The 25,738-nt window shown below is 40.0% G+C and overlaps 1 protein-coding gene across 1 annotated transcript; it reads left to right on the top strand.

Annotated features, from left to right (window-relative positions):
- Positions 1 to 5,449: 5,449 nt before the first annotated feature.
- Positions 5,450 to 24,815, top strand: LOC100707150 (galactocerebrosidase). The gene is given in 17 exon segments (XM_019348596.2): positions 5,450 to 5,702; positions 6,145 to 6,213; positions 6,289 to 6,352; positions 6,715 to 6,828; positions 7,246 to 7,385; positions 8,987 to 9,025; positions 9,212 to 9,339; positions 18,089 to 18,244; positions 18,447 to 18,571; positions 18,970 to 19,097; positions 20,776 to 20,864; positions 20,930 to 21,038; positions 21,127 to 21,271; positions 21,378 to 21,558; positions 21,738 to 21,901; positions 23,225 to 23,301; positions 23,933 to 24,815. Coding segments are annotated over 17 exon segments (2,013 nt in total). The 5' UTR covers positions 5,450 to 5,561; the 3' UTR covers positions 24,077 to 24,815.
- Positions 24,816 to 25,738: the final 923 nt, after the last annotated feature.

Here is a 25,738-nt window from a genome sequence, read left to right on the forward strand (position 1 = left end):
CAATTCAATTCAATTCAATTCAATTCAGTTCAGTTTTATTTATATAGTTCCAAATCACAACTACAGTCACCTGAAGGTGCTTTATATTGTACAGTAGACCCTATAATACATACATACAGAGAAAAACCCACCAATCAAATGACCTCCTATGAGCAAGCACTTTGGCGCCAGTGGGAAAGAAAAACTCCCTTTTAACAGGAAGAAACCTCCGGCAGAACCAGGCTCAGGGATGGGTGGGGCCATCTGCTTCGACCGGTTGGGGTGAGAGAAGGAAGACAGGATAGAAGACATGCTGTGGAAGAGATACAGAGATTGATAACAAGTACAATTCAATGCAGAGAGGTCTATTAACACATAGTGAATGAAAAAGGTGACTGAAAAGGAAAAACTCAATGCATCATGCCTATTGCAGCATAACTAAGGGAGGATTCAGGGTCACCTGATCCACTATATGCTTTAGCAAAAAGGAAAGTTTTAAGCCTAATATTAAAAGTAGAGATAGTGTCTGTCTCCCAAATCTAAACTGGAAGCTGGTTCCATAGAAGAGGGGCCTGAAAACTGAAGGCTCTGCCTCCCATTCTACTTTTAAATAGTGATATGGTACTATAAGGTCATTAAGATAAGATGGGGCCTGATTATTTAAGACCTTGTATGTTTTTCCACAGGAGCACAACAGCCACACACAAGCTCAAATCTACCCAACAACAGATGGGCATGCCTGCTGAAGCTCAAACAAGAATGTGTCACAAGGTGGAACTCCAACTTTCATATGCTAAAACGGATTCTGGAGTCCAAGGATGCAATCATCTCTACCCTGGCAGTTATCAATGCACCCTCTGAGCCAAGAGGAATGGGAGGTACTACAGGAGGCATGCACTGTTCTGGAGTCATTTGAGCAGGTCACTGTGGAGATCAGTGCAGACAGGTGAGTGTGCAAATGTTATTGCATTATTATTATTATTAGTAGTAGTAGTAGTAGTTATAGTAGGAGTAGTAGTAGTTGTTGTTGTTGTCGTTCTTCTTCTTGTTCTTGTTGCATTACTGGTAATGAAAAGCAGATCAGACATGATCATAAATAATAATATACTTCTGAATTTAAAAAAGCATAATTTTAAAACTTGTTATTTACTCTTTTTCAGCCATGAGACAGCCTCCAAAAAATTAATCCTGTGCAAGGGTCTGCAGAGCAGTGGCGGTCCTAGCCTGTTTGGTGCCCTGGGTGAACACCCCTTCTGGAGAGGCAGATGTTGTCCAAGATAAGGACAATCATCGATAATACCTCCCACCCACTCCATGACGTACTGGCTACTCACAGGAGCACGTTCAGTGAGAGACTGAGATTATCAAAAAGCACAGCTGACCGACACAGGAAATCATTTCTGCCTGTGGCCACCTCCCTGTACAACTCATCCATCTAACACACTGTAAACACTGCAATAATTACACCCGTTTTAGACACGCTCTTTTCTACTCTGTAATATTCTTGTCAATTTTGTGTAAAATCTGTAACATAATGTATTGTTTGGAGTTTAGTCTGTTACTGTTACTATTTTTAGAATTTCTTCTTGGACCAAATGTAACCCACATAATTTCCTTAGGGATTAATAAAGTATTCTGATTATGATTCTGGTTGTTTCAGGACACATGACCTGCCATTATCCAATTACACATCTGCTTACCTATATCTTTTGCTCGTTTCGCCTCCTCTTCTTTTCTCTTTTTTCTAAACTGAGCACCTGATGGCTTTGAACTTTTCTTGTCCATCTTCCATAGGCTTTAATTTTGCACTCCAGTATGAACACCCATCCCCCAACCCGAGGATCCCCACAACATAACCTAATAGACCTACACCTTAGTTCACAGATATGCTTTGTCTAGGGTTTATTTCTGGGATTTCGCACAACCCAGGATTCAAATCATGAATACATAATGGGCTTGGATTTACAACATTATAAATAAAATGTGCTCTATTTGGAAGCAGCCGGCCCCCCTCCCCTTTTGACAGGTTGTGTTTGAGACTTTAAATCATCAAACTGTAAATTATAAATTTTAAATTGTTATTGATCCCTTTACCCCTAGCCCTAAAGTGTGTATTTATTTTCTTACTCCTCTTATATTTATTGTTTGTTTACTTGCACTGCTGTAACTGGAGCCTCGTCATCTCGTCTCACTATACACTTATTTTGTTTTATTTTGCGAGTTGGTTATTAGCTGCGACGATCAATTGACCAAGCTGGCATCGGTGTCCCCTGGCATGAAGCGCGTAATTTCACTGACTTGGACTTTGCGGATCACATCGCCCTGCTGGGCTCGACTCAGGAAGACCTCCAAAAGCCCTGCAGAGGGAGGCAACGAAAGTTGGATTAAGAATCAGAGCCAAAAAGACCAAGGTACTCCGAGTTAGCTATGCACGTGCCCGCGTTCCTGTCATGATCAACCAACAACGTGCTGAAGAGGTGGAGAATTTCACATATCTTGGCAGCATCATCTCGAATGACGGGACCTCTGATCGGGATGTCGACGTCAGAGTAGGGAAGGCGGTCGGTGTCCTGCGACGTCTCCAACCTATTTGGAACTCGACCTCCCTGAATGTTAGGGTCAAGATCAGACTATTCAACTCTATCGTCTTTCCTACTGCACTATACGCTAGTGAAACCTGGCGCTCAACAAGTGCAATTACTCAACACCTGAATGTGCTTCAACAATGTTGCCTGCGGCGAATCCTGAGAATTTCCTACCGGGACCGAATAACAAATGAAGAGGTCTTACGAAGAGCAGGCACCCGCTCGGCAGATAATTACTGACAGAAGAAACCAGATCAGCTCCTCAAAGCTGACGCACTTGGTATATCTAAATCCCAAGCTTTACCTTAATTAAAGGTCTGGGTGTTCATTTTTTTCTTTTTGTTTTGCATATTGTAATCTATATTTCATTGTGTTGTGGTTTGCAGTGTTTTGTGTTGTTTCACTTTAAATTTGTTTGAAAGGAAAAAGCTGAAATTTTAAACAGTTAAAAGTTGAATTGCAAATAGTAGGTTTTTGTATTTTATAATTTATTTTTTACATTTTATGTGAAGTGCATAAATAAAAGCATATTTATAAAATAAACATAGAATAGAATAGAATAGAATAGCTTTTTATTGTCACTGTTACAAGAACAATGAAAGGCAGTTTGGCATCTCTCCGTGTGTGAAGTACACAATAGCGTAAGTATTTACACAATAACAGACAAATTTACATTTACACAAGAAAGATATGTACAAGTTATACATACACCTGCAAACATACACGCACATACATACATATATGTATATATATATATATGCATCCGTACATACATACACACACATATTTCCACATACACACTTACATCTATATACATACACATACATGCCATCTGAGGAGCAGGTGCATTGAGAGGTGCAGTGTGATCAGTGATATTGCACATTGAGTGTGTGGGGGGATGATATTGCACATTGAGTGAGGGGGTGCTGTTCCAACTATACTAAATAAGGTTATAATAAATACAGTTTAAAGAGGTAGGGTGTTGGTTGCATTGAAGTATAAATAGAAATACGATTTATAAATAGGGTGTAATGTCCATGAGTGTTGGCAGTGCAGTTATCCTCCAATCAGGGTGACAGCCTGTGGGTAAAAACTTCTGATGAGTCTGTTTGTCTTCGATCTGATGGACCTGTAACATTTACCAGAGGGTAGGGGGGGTAAGTGAGTGTCCAGGGTGAGGCACGATCTGATATCGTCGTGTTGGTGTTGTTCCCAGATCATCATACTAAATGTTGTTCCAGGAGCAACACTGCAAGTGACCAATCAGAATGTTGTGATGTCATACTTTTGCGACTTCGGGAAAAACCGCCGTAAAACAAAAAACTGTACTTAAGCTGCGAGAAACCGCCTCTGTCCGCCGATCAACGGACCCTGACCCTAATCCTAACCCTTTAATAAACGGTAAGCAGAATTGATATTGTCCTTGCCACATTGGAATTTCATAAATGCACAAATGGCTTGGCGCGCAAAAGAATAACGTCAGAACAATGTGATTGGTCACTTGCAATGTTGAACCTTGAACAACATTTTGATGATGATCTGGGAACAACACCAACACGACGATATCAGATTATCCCCAGGGGCGAGAGGGGTCTTTGATGATGATGATGCTGGCTTTCTGCTGAAGTCTGCCAGTATAGATGTCTCTGAGGGGGGTTAGTGAAGTGCCGATTGCCCGCTCTGCTGCCCTCACCACCCGCTGCATAAAAACACGTTATTTGCATTAGTAATTCATTTTGTGCATAGTTTTATATTGCTGTTGAAGTGCCGGTGCTCTAAAAAGAGCCGGAATTCCCATCACTACAAAATTAATTGCGAACATTGGTTGAAGATTTTTTTTTTATTTTTACTTTGTGAAAAAATCGAGGACGGTCCAAGCGGAGCAGTCTGACAGACCGCCCTACTCTGGCAAAACGTCCTACCGTACGTAGTTTATGCCCATTTCAGCTGCCACATCATAATTCCAGCATAAATTTAGGACGGTTTGCCACTGAATTTTGTGTTGTGCGCATGCGCAGAAGCAACGGCTAGAATGGTTTGTCAGTTATTCCCAGAACACCGGAAATAAACTTAACTTAAAGGTAAGTACGGGTTGTCACTACCCGATCTGTACCGGAAACCCGATCGGTACCCCGCATGCGCGAAAGGTGTCTACTTCCGGTCGAAGCGTTTTACGATAGTTACGGGTCAGAGTATCTGTTAAGATGTTAAGAATAATAACTATATCTTTAAATGTTTGCAATAATGAAGCATTTCAGTACAATGTAGACAAAAACGAAAAATAAAAAGATAGTTACGGATCAGGACTCCCCGATCCGTACCGCGCATGTGCAGATGTTTTCTTCTTCTTCTGTTCGTTTAATGGCAGTTTACTCCCCAGTGTACGAGGATACCGCCACCTGCTGACCGAGCGAATGAACCCTGTTATAAACTGAATTAGCGTCATTTCAAATGCGTGTTAAATTTGATTTAGCGATAGTCAAGTGTGTTTATGCTTGTCTGTGTGGAGAGGATTGATTGGAATAGTGATGATGATGTCCGCTATCACTGTCAATTGTCAGTAAACACTTAATCTGGCTGATGAATCTTCACGTGACATATTACAAAGTCTGTATTATTAAGTCTGTAATTAGGCGCCATTCTTATTATTTTACGGAGCTTTTGTTCAATCGGGGGACGCTGTCTGTTGAGGAGAAAAGCATGAATTTGTTTGTATACGGATTATCCATTGTTTAAATGTCCCGGTAGTCGAAAAGGAGGCAGAGCTGTTGAGAAATGCTAGGAGCTAACTGGGCGCTAACTGTATCATTCAAATATATTGAATGCCGCAACGCTGGCAAAGAGAGGAAGTGACGTAAGATTTGCGCATGCGGGGTACCGATCGGGTTTCCGGTACGGATCGGGTAGCGACGGGTGTGTGACGGGTTTCAATGTCACGTGGCCGCTCAGCTGCGCTGTCATGTGATAGAGAATGCGTCTCCATAGCTAGCGCTCAGGATGGACTGCAGAGAGTCGGCGCTATTAGTGTCCGTTCTCTTTCTGGCTTTGGATTTGTGCTCTGCTCAGAATTATGTCCTGAGCGATGACGGGGGGCTGGGAAGGGTCTTTGACGGAATTGGAGGTTTAAGCGGCGGAGGGGTGAGTTTAGTGTATTTTTAGGGGCGATCGTGGCTCAAGAGTTGGGAGTTCGCCTTGTAATCGGAAGGTTACCGGTTCGAGCCCCGGCTCGGACAGTGTTGGTCGTTGTGTCCTTTGGCAAGACACTTCACCCGTTCAGAGGGCGCCAGTGTCCGGCAGCCTCGCCTCTGTCAGTGCGCCCCAGGGTGGCTGTGGCTACAACGTAGCTTGCCATCACCTGTGTATGAATGGGTGAATGACTGGATATGTAAAGCGCTTTGGGGTCCTTAGGGACCAGAAAAGCGCTATATAAATACAGGCCATTTACCATTTAGTAGAGTACTTCCTTGTACGACACTGCCTCCACAGGAACAAGCTGATCTATGCATGCCTGCATATTTCATGTTTCTCTGATTAACTGATCATTTTACTAACAGAACATTTCTTCTTTTCCCCAATGTAGGCGACGTCTCGGTTACTGGTGAGTTATGCCGAGCCGTACCGCAGCCAGATACTAGACTTCCTGTTTAAGGTACGGCAGAAGCAACTCATGCACACAGTTCAGTTTAAAGCACTGGAACTCACCTCTCCATGTTCCTATTTTCAGCCAAACTTTGGAGCTTCTTTGCACATTCTGAAGGTGGAGATCGGAGGAGATGCTCAAACTACTGGTAACATACATTTAGTCACACTACAAATCCATGACAGTTACTTATTTGTAACTTGTTACAATTGCATTTCTCTGCTGCCAAGTCTGAAATGCATTATGACCCTCAGCTAAAGTCTGGCAGAATGACACAAATTCCTTCTTAACAAGGATAAACTTGTGACATCTGCTGCATATGGTTCTTAAAGTCTTGTATGGATAGGATGTTGGCTATAATCACCACATATTTTGGTGCTGTGGTCATGATAGACACTTTGGATCATAGTATAAGTTTAAGAATAAACGGATTATCTCCATTTTTTCTTTGTTTTTGTTTTTTTTCTTTGTTTGTTTTTTTTGGTGTTATTGAACCTCTGACTTGATCAGATGGAACAGAGCCGTCTCACATGCACTATGAAAATGATGAGAACTACTACAGAGGCTACGAGTGGTGGCTTATGAAAGAGGCCAAGAAGAGGAACCCAAATATCATACTCATAGGTAAGGAGGAACATTGTTTCCTTTTCTGTCTGATAACTTGACAACAGTAAACCATGGTTAAAGTAGACATCAGAGGGAAAATGTCATAGCAGGAAGCTGTGATTTAGAATCTACATGTGTTGTTACAAATGACGACTCCTGCTTTTCTTGGCATGAGCACATTTTGTATTACTGGCAAGCCTCATGAAATTTCTGCCAGAAGTAGTTTTGATATAAAGGTTACAATTCAATGTATGCAGTTATTTTATATGGAATGTAAATAATACAATAATATTATTGAAAACTTTAACAAGTCTGCTCAGTTTGTTGGATAGAGGGTGGGGGTGATTGGAAATTTGACCAGATAGTGAAATAATATTAAATGTAACACAAAAAGAATGATAGTCTTTTCTTGTGTGTCTGCTTCTTTTCATATAGGTTTGCCCTGGGCGTTTCCCGGTTGGGTGGGCCATGGCAAGAACTGGCCCTATGACTACCCGGATGTCACTGCAACATATGTGGTGAACTGGATCCTTGGTGCCAAGCAGTACCATGACCTAGACATTCAGTATGTTGGGGTGTGTATGCCACTTCTCAGAATGAGAAGAATGCAGAATGCTGCTCTGCACACACCCACAAAATTCATTCAGATTCAGAAGACTTCATTTATCCTCGAGGGGCAATTGAGAGACTGACCTTGCCGACCATACATACAGTACACAAACATAACATTGGGGGGGACAGGTCAGGCTAGGTAGCTGGCCGATCAGCTGCACAAGCAGAGACCCAGAACTGAACAATGGAAAATACACAACATCAGGAAAGACAAGGAGAAAAAAAGAACTGCCCCCAGACTGAGCTCCAACAGGGAGATCAGTTTGAGAACAGAAAAAAACACCTCTGCACATAGCACATGAAAAACTCTTAATACACCATAGAAACACATGACAAGCAACAGGGATGGGTAAAATGGTAAATGGCCTGTATTTGTATAGCGCTTTACTTAGTCGGTAAGGACCCCATAGCGCTTTACACTACATTCAGCCATTCACCCATTCACACACACATTCACACAGTGTGTGTGAATGTGGGTAAAAGGTGAGAGACAGCCAGTGTAGACAGCGCTTCCAGGCCTGCAGCATATGCGCTGGTCCCCTTTGATCCACCGTCTGCATCGGGAGGGAATAAGCGTCGAAGGCGTTTGGAAGGGGAGGGGGGATGAGTATATTCATGCCTATAAATCTCTGTGTTGAAGTAGAGATGATTATCCTTACAAAGGCTGCTTCCTCAAAAATTGAAGCTTGGTGGCTTTTGCCCTGTTTTGACCTTTCTTCTCATAAGAGGATTATAATTAATTCATATAACTATTAATTATAATTCTTGGTGTCATTTCAAACACACACGGTAATTTTAAGGTCTGGTTAATGTGTTTTATTGGCAGACTGTTTAAATATCTGACTGCTTGCATTATCTCTTAGTATCTCTGGTATTCTCAGGATTTTAATAACCAAAAGTAGTAATGGCCAAAACTTTTAAACACTAAGCAGCTTAAAATTAGTTGGATTTGAGAGTTATTTGCAGCCAACTAGTGACAGTAAATTACAATAATGTAAGTCCCGTTACCAATTTCTGTATTTCATCAAATAAAAACCAAGATTCAGAACAAAGATGGACCTCCAGTAGCAGTAGCAGATGTGAATCTGGTCAATGTGACCAAGTGAAGGCCAGCTCACAAACTCAGGGAGGAAAAAGGAACTAGTTATGTTAATGTTAAATGTCTCTCTCTACATTAACTTACATGGCTTTGATTAATTTATGTTGTCTTAATCCTGTTCGACTGTTGTTGCATGGAAGTAGCCCTGCTAGAAAATGAAGGGTTTCTGTCCACTAAAGTTTGACTTTAACAGTCAGTGGGAACGTATCAAAACCTGGCTTTGTGACAAATGACATTTATTATTTGCTTAGTACTGAAGGCCTGCCTGGAATATAAAAGTCATCTTTTGCCGTTGAGGTAAAGAAAGGCTGTTTTCATTATTTTACAAATACTGTGTTCAGTTTCCTAGTAAGCCTGTTTCATCAAAGCTTTACCACGTGATACTGGACTGATGGATTTACCTTAGCAGGAAATTGAGCCTGCAAAAGTTTGTTTTCAAACTAAAATTCTCTTTCATCCATTTAGATCTGGAATGAGAAAAGCTTTGACAACAAGTACATTAAGGTAAACATAACTTACTGTAATCTTTCACTGTACTTTTGTCATAACAAGTAGCCTGCAGTGTAAATTGAAGTAGAAAAACAGCCACTAACATGGAGTTGTCTTACTGAGAGATGCAGTGTGACGGTGTTTGGGAAGATATTAAAGCTCTAGCTGAGTTCCACTGAGAGCATGTCTTTGTCGCCAAAGGTGCTCCGGAACATGCTGGATAAAGTTGGTCTACCTGGTGTTGGCATCATCGCAGCAGACGGCGATTGGAGTGTCGCTAATTCTATGATCCTTGACCCATATCTTAAAAATTCTGTTGATGTGATTGGGTGAGTACACAGTCTCAAGAAGTTTGAAATGAAATGCTCCCACTGCGTAAATCATTGGACCAAGTGGCACAGTGAAAGCAGAATTTTTACCATGTGCTATAAGTTTACTTGAAGGCTATTTGGTGCTTGACAACTGATTGCGTAAATGTGAAATGTCCACTGAATTTGGGTGTGTCTCTGTTAAAGCACACTCTCCTTCCACAAGTACCCAGCTGAATGTTTGTGGCTGTTATTCTGCTGGACTTAAAAGGTAAAAGTCACAGCTGAAACATGTGTAGGTGTGTTACTGCCGTCCTGTAAAATATTTTCAGATCTGCAACATTTCTTAGGTGGTTTTAAAGCTGCACTAAAAAAAATGTTTAAACATAAATACTGACCCAATACAGACAGTAATCATAAGTGCTAAGAAATTATGTTTGTTGAATTTAGAGTGTAATTTGCATCTGTCTTACTTGGGTGACAGCATGTTGATGTGCAACGGTAGGAAAAAATGAATCACTACAGTTGTGCCACACACTTCTAAAATCAAGCACCTAGGCATGCAGACTGCTTCTACAAACATTTGTAAAAGTTGTTTTTCAGGAGTTGGGTTCAGCCTCTTATTTCCAGTGAAAAGAAACAGTTAATGCTTCAGTATACCAAGACATTTTGAACAATTTCACGCTCCCATCTTTGTGGGAACAGTTTGGGAATAGCCCTGTTCTAACATGACAGCAGAGAAGTGCTCAACGCAAGGTCCACAAAGACATGGATGAGCGAGTTTCGCAAGGAAAACTTTGACTGGCCTGCAAAGTCCAGACCTCAACCTGATAGAATACCTTTGGGATGAGTTGGAGCAGGCCTTCTCATCCAGTGTTGGCATCTGACCTTGCAAATGTGCTTGATCGTTTAAAGGAGGAGTGATATAGGTCATCTATATCCACTGTAAACAACCACCTTTGAACAGAGGGTCGATCGGTGTATATATGGAGGAGGATGGGAGAGAGGTACAGTGACTCCAGCCATCTTTTAAAACACAGTGGAGGCTCTGGCATGGTTTGGGGCTGCAATTTTGACAAGGATCTTGTCAAAATGATGGAATTACGAATGCAGGAAAGTACGGTATTATTTTAATTCACCATCTGGGATAAATCTGATTGGCAGCAACTTTATTATAAGCATGTCAAAATTCCCAAACACACTGTCATTGTAGTAAAACCACACCTGGACAAAAAAAACACTGTCAGTCATGGACTGACCCATTAACATTACTGAAGCAGTGTAGGGTCATTTTGACAGAACAGAACAAAAGGCAGCTTGTTAAGGAATAAAGGTAACCATACCAAATATCAAGAGTTAGTGTAAAAGCAGATGAAGCTGATCACCATCCTCAATCCCCGCCCCCCTCAAATTCCCTTTCCCGGACACATGACTGTAGTAGCTGGCCTGGTGAACAGACAGCTGGATTGACTACACCTACAGCTGCAAGCCCTGATTGCGTCAGGAAAGAAAGTCAACCCTTCTGGAATTGCCCACTTCCAACCAGGGGTCCGTTCTTCGTACCTCACTACATCCAAGATCAAATGACACATCCAAGATCAAATCATCGCGCTAACCTTGAGCTCGCTAATCCGGTTCTCCGAACACACCTGTTGTTGACGATTAGTATAGCTGGATGAAGTAATGCGAGATCACTGGGTGGCTTAAAAGGGGCTACGCATCGATAGTAGAAACATTGATCGGCAACCCTTTGATAGGTCGGCGAAGATGTCGAAGGCGCGCACTCAGTATTTTACGGCAGCAGAGCAAGAACTCTTGATTGAGGGATATCAGGAGTTTCAGAGTTTAGTTAAAACGCAAGGGAACACCGCAAAGGCTGCAAAAGCAAGGAGAGAGGGCTGGCAGAAAGTTGCTGACAAATTGAACTCGTAAATAATTTATTATATCATATTCCATTATATCCTCTTTCACATTAGAGCCACAACAGGACCCACTAGAACATGGGAACAAGTAAAAGTGAAATATAAGAATATTCTACAGAATGGTAATAGTTATCACTTATATTGCTTGTAGTCTCTTGAAAAGAGACCCTGTTTGACTCTGTTTGTTTGTTTATAACAGCAACCAAGAAAAGGGCTGAGCAAATAAAGACAGGTGGTGGTCCTGCACCCCCTCGTGTGCGTGTGTGTGTGTGTGTGTGTGTGTGTGTGTGTATATGTGTACATACATACACACACACACACACACACACACACACACACACACACACACACACACACACACACATATATAAGGAGGAGGAAGGACAGGAAGGATCCTGTCTATCCCGCAATATACGCTGAATTCTGGAAACTCTCCTTATCAATCTTGCACCTTCCGCAATGGGTTGCTCGCGTATACGAACGGACAGGACATGGCTGCGACAGACTTCCCAAATCCACCTTCGCTTTTATAGCCGTGGTCTCTCATCTTGATTACACGAAGTAATTTACTATTACTACTCTAAAATATGAATTACATCTGAAATAATCAAATACATGTAATAGAATGATTACTAGTACATTTCCCTTTTTTTAGGAAATGACCTGTATGTATCTGTATGCAATCAATAAAAGAATCAAATACTGCATTATCTTTAGTTACATTGATAATATTTATTTATGGAGAAACAGTGGAGAAATATCGCTGTTGCTTTCGTATAAATGAAGCGGACATACCTGAGTGGCCGCGATCTAATCCTGTTTACATAAAGTAAGCCTGCTCCCGAGCAGGTTTACGCTTACGGATCTGTTGCTATGACAGCAAGTCCCGGATGAGCTTCGGAGAACCGAATGATCCAAGATCACGCGAAATCGTCAACATTCAAATCCGGCTAACTTACTTAGCGAGGTACGAAGAACGGACCCCAGTTGCCTAAAGGTCACATTCCATGAAGGTGATGGAAAACATACAGAATAACCCAGAACAGGAGTGTTAAGGAGTAGTAGGTGAGGGTTAGTTCTTTTAGGTTTAGCGGCTAACAAGATGGTGTATTGGCCAGAATACAGGAAGGAGGATAAGTCTTCCACTTTGCTGAACTGCCACAGTTAGCTGGTTTATTGTCATCTCAATACTCAGTGTTGCCAGCAGTCTGTAGTAACAAATAAGTTGCCATTAGATCAAATCTATTACAGCAGCAGTGGTTCAACCAATATACCTCAAAATTACCTAATAAGACAAACCTACCCTGTGCCCAACATAATATATAATAACTCGAATTATGTAAATATTACATTACTTGGTTCAAACACACAGAGAACTCAAATTAAACTCAGTGGTAATGTCATACTAAGCAGAGACATTCACCGGCTCTAACCATCATTAGAGGAACTTTGGCGCCACCGTGTGGCTGAATAAAATTACTACACTATGACGGCAGCCAGCGGCACACGCTTTAAATCACCATGTGAAAATGCACTACTACAATTTGGTAGAAAGTAATTCAAACCGTGGCAATCCTCGAAATTGAAAATAAACATATTTAAGGTAACTTTAGGTCATTAACCTAGCACTCGGAGCATCACCATAAAGGATTGCAAACAGGAACACAGCTTACACGATGAGACGATAACAAAACCAACCCGGATGTACTACCTCTCCCTTTGGTGTAGCAGCGCGCCACATTATACTTATGCCTTCATCATTTCCCGCAACCCCATTCAAAACGATATTACAGGAACGGAAATCTCAGAGCATTTTATAAAAGGAGACATTTGAGTTAGTGAGGCTTATGAGGTCACTGAACAAACTGCTTTCCATCATAGATAACCAATCTCATCCACTCCACAATGCACTAATGAGGCAGCAGAGCTTGTTTTCCCCCAGACTGGTTAGCACTGCATTAGCAGATTTTTATTTTTTTTTTAACATGATGATCTATCCAACTATATAAATTGATGCTTGCATGTCCCGTTTCCTGCCATAATATAATGAAAAACAGAAAGGTTCAAGACTTTACAGTAACACTGTAGCATCAGAGAGCACCAAAATGTATCAAATATTATATGAAGGACTAGGAAGCATAACCTCAATGACGACTTATAATAAATTGTCCCAAACATGGACAGGATCAATGAAATGTTAACTGCAAACGACATTGTGTACTTTGCTTCAGACAAAGGACAGTCTCACAGTCATAAGCTACAGTTTCTACAGCAGATTTGCTAACCTGTTTACTGTTTCGTTGATGCTTTCTCATAAATGCATATCAAACCTAGATTTTCTCATTTTAAAAGCAGCTAGTATAATAGAGCCTTTAAGTTAAAACTCTTTGCTCTTAGCTCGTGCCACTCCACGTGTTGTCAAAAAGGCTTTTCAGATTGGCTAGTAAACAGTGCAGCATTTAGTTGTCTCTAAGCCAGATGTCTCTCAGTAGTTTGTCCCTCGTATTACATCAAGTCTCGGTAAAGGCAACTTTAATGTCACCAGTTTCTTGAGAAACTAGTTCTGTATATACAAGTTTTATATGGAAGCAGCAAACATTGTATAGACAAATTCTGAATTGTGCTAGCTGTGTCTTACGTGATAGGGTAGGATCTTCCTCTGTGCATAGTTTGTATACGTAGCCTATGTTCTCTATCCTCAGCAGCTAAAACTTCAGCCAGCTGTCATCTGATGGTTGCTGCTTAAAAATGAAACACTTGGATCACTAAATGCTTTCCTGTGTGATGTAATATGTATACTACTAGCAGTAAAAACAACATCCTTTTCCTGATAGCACTATAGCACAGAGTAGTTTGTTTTTCTTTCTTTTGTGTTTAAACAAAGTGCAGCATTTAATAGCTTCTAAGACAGATTTCATCCAGGTTTCAGAGCCCATCAAAGCACAGAAACAGCTGTGGTGAAGGTCAAAAATGATCTTCTTATGGCCTCTGACAGTGGACTCATCTCTGTGCTTGTCCTGCTAGACCTCAGTGCAGCGTTCGATACTGTTGACCATATTAGAACGATTAAAGCATGCTGTAGGTAGGTATTAAAGGTACTGCACTGCAGTGGTTTGTATCATGTCTATCTAATAGTCTCCAATTTGTTCATGTAAATGGAGAGTCCTCTTCACACACTAAGTTTAAGTATGAAGTTCCACAGGGTTCTGTGCTCCGACCAATTCTGTTTACACTACCTGATATCCCTTGGGTAGTATCATTAGAAGGCATAGCATACATTTTCACTGCTATGCAGATGACACCCAACTCTATCTATCCATGAAGTCAGGTAACACACACCAATTAATTAGACCGTAGGAATGTCTTAAAAAGAGAGCTCATAAAGATGTCTCATAATCACCTTGATGAACTCTAATTTTTCTTTTGCTTCTAATCTCAGAAAAATGGTATCTAACTTGATGCTTGGCCTGGATGGCATCCTGCTTCTCACATACAAGGTCTTGAATAATCAGGCCCCATTTTATAGTACTGTATCACCCCATGAGAGCACTTTGCTCTCCGAATGCTATCTTACTTGTTGTTCCTAGGATATTTAAAAATAGAGTGGGAATTATACTCCTCTCTCTACATTTAATTATTAGTTATTATTAATCTGTGGCTCTCTTCCGAAGCGTGTCTTTTTCCTGTTTTCCTCACCTAAACCAAACCGGTCACAGCAGATGGCCCCCATCCCCTGATCCTGGTTCTGTTGGAGGTTTCTTCCTGTTAAACGGGCGTGCTTCTTTCATACTGTCTCCAAAGCGCTTGCTTATAGTGGGCTGTATGATTGTTGGGGTATTCACTTTACCTAACAATATAAAGCACCTTGATGTACCTGTTTTTGTAATTTGGCGGTATATAAATAAAACTGAATTGAATATTCATTCAATTGCTTATAGTTAAGTATAGTAAAAGCCAGTTCTATTTTCCAAAGCTGGTTAGGGTTATGGTTACTTTTTTTTTTGTTTGGTAGATCACACATGATGTTTTGTTTGTGTGTGAGTATATACAGAGAGAAAAAAAATAGCTGAAGATTTGATCTACTGTAAGGATATATACATAGATGGATCGATATTCAAGGATAAATCTGTTTTGTTGTTGTTTTGCTTTTTTACTGCATTTAATGTTCCTAACCCTTTACCATGTGAGGAAATGAATACAAAGAATACAAAGTGGCCTCCTTAAAACTGTGAATTCCCATACTTTCTGAATAGAAAATATTGTTTAAATATCTATAGCTGAGAAATTTTGTAAGCACAATACCAAGTATTTGTTAGACTGCCACAAACACACACAAGTGAAATAATGGCAAAGGACTGTTTGACAAATAAGCATAGTCTATCCTTCATTTTTCTGCTGCTCAGAGCTTATCATTAATATCCACAGCTTGGGGTCATTGGTGAGGGTAAATTTACACCTTTGCTCAGTTCCTCCCTCACCACACTGGACTGGTACAGCGTCTGCAGCACTTCTGATGCCACATCAATCAGTCTCTCCTACTCCACTCTTGAACAAGACCCCGAGATATTTAAACTCCTCTCCATGGGCCAGTTCAGTTCAAATCAATGCTGTTTTATTTATATTGCACCAAATCACAACAACAGTTGACTCAAGGCACCTGATATTGTAATTTAAAGGCCCTACAATAATGCAGATAAAACAGAGAAAGCCCAACAATTAGATGACCCTCTATGAGCAAGCACTTGGCGACAGTGGGGAGGGAAAAACTCCCTCTTAAGGAGCAGTCATCTGCTGTGACTAGCTGGGAGTGAGGTGAGGGAGATGGGTCAAAAACTGTGAAAGAGAGTCAGATATTAACAATAGCTAATGATTAAAGATGAATGATTATGCAGATTAAACACAGAATAAGTTGAAAAAGGGCAGCTTAACTAATGGTTTTAAGCCCAAATTACAGCTTAAAAGTCCAGGATAGGATAGGTACTTTTTTTCACAATTGTAAAAAGTTGATCAACATTATTTGATCAGAGCATTTGTTCACTGTTCATCAAAACATTGATCAGTAATTTTACTAATAGTCACAGATCTAAGTACAGAGCAGAAACAGCTCTTTAATATTGTTCTTGCTAGTCCCTTTGTGAACACTTTTACCATTTCAAATAAACAAATATTTAAACTTAATGAACAAAAATTAAAAGAATTTCAAGAAAGCTGTGCAAAAATATTTGTCAGACATTTGATAGATGCGTAATGTTTCCTTGTGGTCTGTAAGTCCAGGCCCAGAGACCAGAGTGATGGATCTAAAACAGACATAACTAAAGGTAATCCAGTGGTTACCTGCACAGAGATAACCAAAAACCATAAAAAACTTAGCTGCTGCAAGCTTGGTGTGTAACATAATATAATATAAGACCCTTTAGATTTACACAGCATGATCAGACATTAGTTCAGACCAATGAGCTGCTTACTAAAGACATCCTGTCACAGCTTCCTCTTCTGTCCACTCCACAGACTGTCTGTTCAGGTTCATCTAGATAATATTTCAGGCTCTCTAAACCCACAGTTACTGGAGCTCTGCAGCCAGATGTCTAAGAAACAATTGTACCTTTCTTAGGAATGATGCATGCTTAAATCATAGAAGCTATGTAATGCTGTGCAACAGATTAATGGGACAGCAGTGCAGAGGATTCAGAGCTTGCCTTAGAATCCTCAGGTTTAAAATATTGCTTCAACATTAAAGTAATCCTGTGACACAGCAAACAATAACACTTGATTGTTCCAAACTTTATTTTTCAAGTTGTAAACAAAAAGAGTTTAAAAAAGTGTTTCTGTCGCTGTCCCAGTGTAACTTCAGGAACCTGAAGTGTCCATCAAAGTGACTGATTCCTTAATGACCCTGTCCTTCTTTGGGCTCCGCCTCCAGGCAGTCAAATTGTGAGCAGGATTTATCTCTGAGCACAGAGAGCTACCCACAGTAATGGGTACTTTTGCAGCACGGGCAAAGCAGACACTATTGCGTACATGATAACTTCTTTGTGCGTGCAGGGTGCTGAGTTCTACACACGCTGAATTTAATTGCGACCTTGAAATTAAATTGTTTCCCAGATTATTTTTTGCTTGTGCATTTATTATAACATAAATATAGTTCCATGTAGTAGAGACGGAGAGAAAATTGATATAATGAGCCTTGCACTCTACAATATGAACTGTTACTTAAAGCAACTTCAGCCTAACATGACTGGGCCTTAAAACTAGATAATACTACAAGCACAATCATTGCAATTATTGCACAAATGTAGTACAGACCAAGATATTTGTTTTAATGTTCTTCTTTCTTTTTTGTTTTTAAATTGATAGAACAAAATGATGTTGCCATGATTTGTGAGCAGAGCATAAATATGCCATTTGCACTCATAATATTAATTGCCCCGTGGGCGTGGCTAGACACTACGTGGACTTCCATAATTGAAACCAATCAAGATTTGGAATTGACCACATTCTTCTTTCTATTGCAAAAAATGAGAAAGAAGTGAAGGATTAAATGGATTTAAAAATAGATTTTTTTTTTTTTTTTTTTTTTTTTTTATCATATCATCCAATTTGAATAATATTGTAATTCTTTTCTGTTTTTCTTTTTAGATTTGTTTTTTTTCCCCTCTGGTAAACTAGTCTGCTTCAAAGGCTATAAAATACAGGCTTTACAATCTGTGACTGTTTGAGACTCAGCCTTAACTGCGTTTGTAGGGTTGGGTGTTTTTTGTTTGTTTGTTTGTTTTACTGTATGGCAACAGCTTGAATACAGAAATCTGAACTGTGATTACCAAGTTTGACCTTTTGTATGTGGTGATCAGGGCTCACTATCCAGGTACCACCACAATAACAGAGGCCCTGAAGACACAGAAGAAGTTGTGGTCGTCAGAGGACTACAGCACCTTTAACAATGAGGTGGGAGGAGGCTGTTGGGCTCGGATCCTCAACCAGAACTATGTCAATGGACAAATGACTGCGTAAGTTAAAAAACAAGCAGTACATGCTAGAAAAATATTAAGCATTTCACAGAATGTATATCAAATTTGTTGAATTTTAATCAGTTTGATGGTAAGTTTATTTTTAGTTAGAATAAAGTGTAAACTTGGTGAATACATGCTTTGGACAGACTGTTAAACCTTAATGTGGAACAATCTCATTAATGACTGATCCTTTCCCCAGCACCATCTCCTGGAATCTGGTGGCCAGTTATTATGAGGATCTCCCATTCGGCAGGGACGGGCTCATGACAGCTGAGGAGCCCTGGAGTGGCAACTATGTGGTCGAGTCTCCAATTTGGATCACGGGTCTGCATTATAGTCTGCGTGCAGAGACAGATCAACATAACATTTCTCATAATAGCAAAGTTATTAGAGAGTGTTCTGTTACTTATTTATGGTAGATCATTAAAGGTCAGCAGTGTACTTTTAAATCCAGAAAACATGACACTAACCCTTAAAGTTCTGAGTAAATAAAATTCACTATATGTCACTACATTTTTAGTGTTGACTGTATGTTGCATACTGATGGGCTAGACGGCATGTCATTAGAAGAAATCTCACTTGTGAGACAGATTTGATGGGTTGGTGAAAGTTTTGGCATGAGAGCAAGCTGATTTATTTTAGAAGTGAATTAGTTTGATAGTTGTTGGGCCTGGCTGAGCAATTGTTTTGTAAACCTTTGTTTTCAAATGTTTTCCTTGCAGCTCACACCACACAGTTTACCCAGCCAGGATGGACCTACCTGCAGACTGTTGGACATCTGGCACAAGGTGGAAGCTATATTGCCTTGACTGATGGGAAGGGAAATCTCACTGTTGTCATAGAAACGATGGTAAGTTAGTTGCGCGTGCACGGAGAGAGAGAGAGAGCGAGAAAGAGAGCAGGTATCGAAATAATAATATCAGAATAGACCCACCCAGGTTGGAGACAGAAACACTGGAAGAACATATGGGAGAAGGACGCAACAGATAACTACAATGCTCAGTGGCTAGTGGATCTAAGAGCTGACTTCATGAGCCTCCCTGAACAGGATCCAATAAGGATCCCCAGAAGGGACTAGTCCCATCCAACTACTGGGCAATAACAGGCCTCAACAACACATGGAAGCTCTTGTCAGGCATCATAGCGGCTAAGATGAACAGGCACATGGCTGAATACAGGAGTAGGGAACCAAAAGGAATTGACATAAACATCAGAGGGGCAAAACACCAGTTCCTGGTAGATGGAGCAGTCTGTAGACTGTAAGACCAGAGTGACCAACTTGTGCACCACCTGGGTTGACTATAAGAAAGCCTACCACTCAATGCCTCACACATGGATCCTGGAGTCGCTAGAACTGTACAACATGACTGACAACAGGACCCTAAGAGCCTTCATCAAGAACTGAATGGAAATGTACTATTGGCTTAATGTTGGCCTCTACTTTTGTTCATTACAAGTCATGCCAAATACAAGCAGAGAGTCTTATCGTCTTATCACTATGTGGAACAGAGCTTTCAGTCTCTCGGTTCCTCGGCTCTGGAACTCACTTCCTGCAGTGATAAGAAATATAGATCCCCTTCCCTTATTTAAGTCACAGCTCAAAACCTGTTTGTTTAAACTGGTTTACTGGCTTTATTACAGATCTTATTTGCTGTCAAATCTTGTTTATTTGTTGTTTTTTTATTTGTTGGGGTTTTTTTTGTATTTTCATTTATTTTAATCTATTTTAATCTACTGTTTTATTGATATCTTTTTCTCTTTGTAAGGTGACCTTGGGTTTTAGAAAGACGCCCTCAAATAAAATGTATTATTGTTAGTAGTAGTAGTAGTAGTAGTATCATCATTAGATGGTGAGTGTCAGAACCACTATGATGACACTCATAACAACAAGAAACGACAAGATCATCCATGAGTACATCAGGAAGATAGCCACAGCTGACTGTGTGCTTAGTGAAGACCTCAAACAGCAGAAACCTGTGAGAAGAGTATCAAGAAGAGGAACCATAATGGAAGGACAGGCCCCTGCACAGCATGTACTACCTGCAGACGAAAGAAGCAGCCGACACAGAGGAATCCTACCAGTGGCTAGAGAATGCTGGACTGAAAGACAGCACAGAGGCACTAATCATGGCAGCACAGGAACAAGCTCTAAACACAACATCCATAGAGGCAGGGGTCTACCACACCAGGCAAGACCCCTGGTGCAAGCTGTGCAAAGGTGCCCCTGAGACAATCCAGCACTACACAAAACACTAAACGGTCAAGACCATTTATCCCAGCTTCTTATTAAATATGCAGCTTGTTGACTTCAAAAACAAGCTTAGAATTTGTTAAAGACTAGGGAGGACATTAAAACCATTTTAGCTGACTCTGTAGATACTTGTAGACAGTGTTTGTTTGTGTATGTGTAGCTCAAATATATATATAAATGTATAGCTCAAACACAGGAACATTATCTGCCACATCCAACTCTGCTTTCTAATGTTATGGAATGCTCCTTTTAACAAAGCTTTTTGTCTCCTTTATAGACTCACAATCATTCAGTGTGCATAAGACCTCCACTACCTCCCTTTAATGTAACATCCCAAAATGCAACTTTCCAGCTAAAGGGTCTTTTGTAAGTTCATGTCATCTTCTTGAATCTGCTGAGAATTTATGACTTGTACATCTGTCATGTTTAAGATTATTTATTTCTTCTTAGGCATCCATTAAAGAGCTCCAAGTGTGGCGGTCACAGTTTGACTTTAAGACGAGCAAGGCTTCCTTTTTTGAGAAACTAAAACCACTGAAGGTACTGTTTACACGCTGAAGAAAGATGCACCTCAGTGATATGTTGGCACCAGTTTGTCAACTGTAACACTGTCTTTATATGACATTAGCTTGTAGATGGCTTGTTTACCCTGAATCTGGCTGAAGACGAGGTTTACACACTGACCACTATTAGTACAGGAAGCAAAGGCAGCTATCCCGACCCACCTCCCTCAGCTCCCTTCCCTAAAGTGTACAAGGATGACTTTGATGTTCGTAAGTTAACCATGTGCATGACCCCACATCTCACCAAATTCTTAACGTCTATTAAAATGACAGAAAAAGTGACCTTTATGTTAAATCTGCTTCTGTGTATGTATAGGAAGCCCACCTTTTTCAGAAGCTCCATACTTTGCTGATCAGACAGGAGTGTTTGAGTACTACATTAACCTGACTGATCCTGGACCTCACGTCTTCACCTTAAGACAGGTTCTGACAGAAAGGCCCATCACATGGGCAACGGATGCTGATCAAACCATTAGTGTCATCGGAGACTATTACTGGTGAGTAGTCCTATGACTACTATGATTACTTTAGATGGGTTAGTCACTACTATCACTAACCAAACTAAAGTAATCCATGGGGTGTCTGTGGCTCAGGAGGTAGGCAGACACACACACACACAAAATATATATATATGTATATATTTTTCTCCACCCTGTTACATTGTTATTTTATACAGGCAGAACCTGACAGTGACATGTGACGTCTTCATGGAGAAGATGAATGCTGGTGGTGTGTTCATAGCAGCCAGAGTGGATAAAGGGGGACAGTCAATCCGCAGTGCTAAAGGAGTCTTCTTCTGGGTGTTTGCTGATGGCACCTACAAAGTTACCAATGATCTTGGTCAGTACAATCTGTCTCTGCTCCAACCTTAAATGTCTTTTAGACCCCATTCCTATAAGAGTGCTCAAAAATGGCCTACTATTAATTAATGATTGAGTCTTAAAAAATGATCAATCTGTCTTCATTATTGGGCTGTGTACCACAGGGTTTTAATGTTCCACTAGTTAAACCATTACTTACAAAGCTACCACTTGATCCCGCTGTCTTAGCTAGTTCTAGGCCAGTCTTCAACCTTTTGAAAATTGGCCTAACATTAAAATTAGATTAGTCAACTCTTTCTCAAATTTTTGAAAGAATAGTTCTAAAACAAGTAACTGATCATCTACAGAGGATTGATTTATTATAAGAGTTTCACTCAAATTTCAGAACTTATCACAGTACTTAAACAGCATTGGTTAAGGTTGCAAATGATCTCAGTGCAGCTTTCCATACTGTTCATAATATTCTATTAGAGCAGTTAAAGCATGCTGTACTGCACTGCAGTGGTTTGAATCACATTCATCTAATAGATTCCAATTTGTTCATGTTAAGGAGTCTTCTTCATATACTAAGGTTAATTATGGAGTTCCCCAGGGTTCTATGGTTGGGCTAATTGTATGTACATTATGCTTGCTTCCTTTAGGAAGTGTCATTAGAAGGCATATCATACATTTTCAGTACTATGGAGATGATACCCTGCTTTATCTTTCTATGAAGCCAGATGACACACCAATATAGTTAAACTGCCATAATGTCTCAAAGACATAAAGAGTTGGATGACCTCTAATTTCCTGCTTCTAAATTCAGATAAAACTGAGGCCATTACAGTCAGCCACAAAAATCTTAGAAATATAGTTTTTAACCAGAGGCTTACTCTGATTGGCAGTACCTTGGCCTCCAGTAACACCGTGTGGAATCTTGTAGTTGTTTCTGACCAGGACATGTCCTTCAGTGAGCATATTAAACAAATATGTAGGACTACTTTCTTCCATTTTTTGCAATATCTTTAAAATGAGAAATATCTTGTCTCAGAGTGATGCTGAAATACAGGTTTATGCATGTATTACTTTTAGGCTGGACTACTGTAATTCATTATTATCAGGATGTCCTAAAAACTCCCTGAAAAGCCTTCAGATGATCCAAAATCCTGCAGCAAGAGTACTGACAGTACTGACAAAGCTCCTTGAGGTCCTGGTGTTAGGATTTGGGACTCACACTTAACTCCAAACTGAAAACCAAAATCATCACTTGTAGTCTTTTATTTCATAGACAGTTTCTACATAATTTCCATAGTTGGACAGTTTGTTGTCGCTGTGCCTCTCATCACTGTTCTTTTGTCAACAGTTGGCGAGACTGTACTCGCAGAGGGACAGTCTGGTACTGAGGTATATGGCTGGTACACCTTGTCACTCACTGTAAAAGTAAGTAGACACTTTTTACTAATTGTATTTTTTTTATACTGTCACTTCTTTCAATTTTATTATGATTAATAGAGTTTTGAATCCAATAAACCATGTGAAGACTTGAAGATTAGATCAACTCAGATTAGCTACTCTCATTATTAATAGTATCTTGGGTGAGCATCTAAATCGCACGAGAGATTTAAGATGATGTATTAGCAAGACAAAGCAAACAATCTGCCCTTTTCCTACTTGGATTTTATGTGGAGGTTTTTTAGTGATTTGTAGGTCCATTGTGTTAATACAGTATGTCAAAATCAAAAAATAACAAAAGTTACACTTGAGGTTGTACTGAAAAAAGGCAAGGCAAACAGTTTCTGATCATATATGAAGACAAAATAAAAAGTAGTCTGAAGTGAAGGATTATAACCTTGACGACACAATTAACTGGGGGCAGTAATCAGCCCTATTGCTGGTAGCTGTGCAGGAAAAATCCTTTCTGATGTAGGTTATTGTGTTGACACATTGTAAGTACACTTTTCAGCAAAATGCCTGTCTTGTCACAGCCACATTAATTTGACTATGAAAAGTCACATTGTGTCTTGTAACATGGATTTGAAAAATGTAAAAATGTTTTTTCTCTTTCCTGAAGGGACAGTATGCATCAGGGTCACTGAATGGATACCCTCTGTGGAAGAATGCTGTGGTACTGACCCCAAAGGCTGGCTGGGCTGCCATAGGAACACGCTCATTTGAACTGGCCCAGTTTGATAACTTTGCTTTGGTGGCAGAGTGATTAATTTACTTTAAATCATGATTTACACTATGCTATGAATGTTCTGATTCATTTATGGACTTGATTAGTACTTTACAGCCGATAGCTTCAAGCATGTTTGTAAAATTTGGGGCGATGTATTGACAGAAATGGGTTGTAATATTTAATTAGCATGTAACCACGCGTAATTATCATTGTGGTTTCTGTTCAGGACTGAGTCTTGATATGACAGGATCATTCCAACAAAAACAATGTCTTTCTACAGCTCACAGCCAACAAAACACTGGTTTAAGACCTTTCTTTGAAGAAATGCCTTCAAATAAGGACTTCAAGATAAGGCTGGAAATGTGTTGGGGGCATAACTTGTAGTGAGTCGTCTGTTTGTAGCACATTAGAATCCATCACACTTGTACAGCCTGGTGTTAGAATCAAACGACCATATTAGTATTTGGTGTTAGCCGTGTAGTTGGCTTGTCACTACCATAGGAGCATCCCTCAGTTTCTCAGTGGGCTCCACCCCTCACTTGTTGCATCTGTTTTCAAAACAGCTAAGTTTCAACACCTCAAACTTCTTGGAAGTAATTCTTAATGTCTTGGCGGTTGCCTCCATCTCCATCTTTTTATATACAGTGTATGTGGAGGAAAAAAACGTATCAGATGGCACTGAATCCTGGAACTTTGTTTGATGTGATTGTAAATGATTTTTAGTGTGACTTTATCTTGTCTTAACTGCTTTGAATAAATCAAATAGAAAGCCAAAGACAAGTTAGTGTAGTGTAACCTGAGCCTCCTGCAGAAAACAAGTTTACTAAACTGATATTGTGATAACGCCAGACCCTGCAATATTTGTTCATTCATTTCTTTTAATGAAAAAAGGCATTATTTATTATATATTAGCAATATTATGAGTTTAGACACTCGAGCAATAAATTAAAATCAGATAGTTTTTTTTAATAAGGACCACTGTATGGATGGTGGACAATCAAATACAAAAAACCCCCACTGGCCAGTGTGTTTCATCCGTGACTCCCCATTATCATGTCTGCTCCTTACTCCCATATAGCCAACTGCACAGTATCCAGGATAACCTGAGACAGCCAGACACGTCAGCACAAGCACTACATTTTAATTTACATTCATAAAATCAGCTAAATTTAGGGTCCAATCCTGATCTGTTTCCTATGTTTTGAATACCCTAGTTGTCAAAAGTGGAATAACACTGGGATTTGGTGTAGTCAGTAGAATGTCCAGGTTAGGATTAGATATACAAATTCTGTGGTGAATGACAGGAAAAACTACTGGTCTAGGTGTTAGTCTTACTCATTTTTCCAGTCCTAGATTGTCCAAACTAATGTAAACTTCTGAGTACCATGGCCAAAAGAAATCAAAATCATATTTCAGCAACTCTTATAAAACTGTTGCATCCCATGAATATGAGAATTTAAGCAGGCTTACCAAAGGTGATCACCTGTTTTGTTTTTATGTTGTTTTTTTGTTTATTTTTTTTTAAACACTCACTCCAAGTCCAATCATCAAACTCTTCTCAAAGTTCCATTCTTCCATGTCGGTCCGGTGTCAGGCTTCCAAGCTCCAAAGTAGAGCTTTCAAGTTACTCTGCAGCTATTTTCAGTGAAGAACCTTACACATACAGAACAAGACGGAAAAAAGTAGCAACAGGTGCCT

This window comes from Oreochromis niloticus, linkage group LG19, assembly GCF_001858045.2.
Source record: "Oreochromis niloticus isolate F11D_XX linkage group LG19, O_niloticus_UMD_NMBU, whole genome shotgun sequence".
NCBI classification, from domain to species: domain Eukaryota; kingdom Metazoa; phylum Chordata; class Actinopteri; order Cichliformes; family Cichlidae; genus Oreochromis; species Oreochromis niloticus.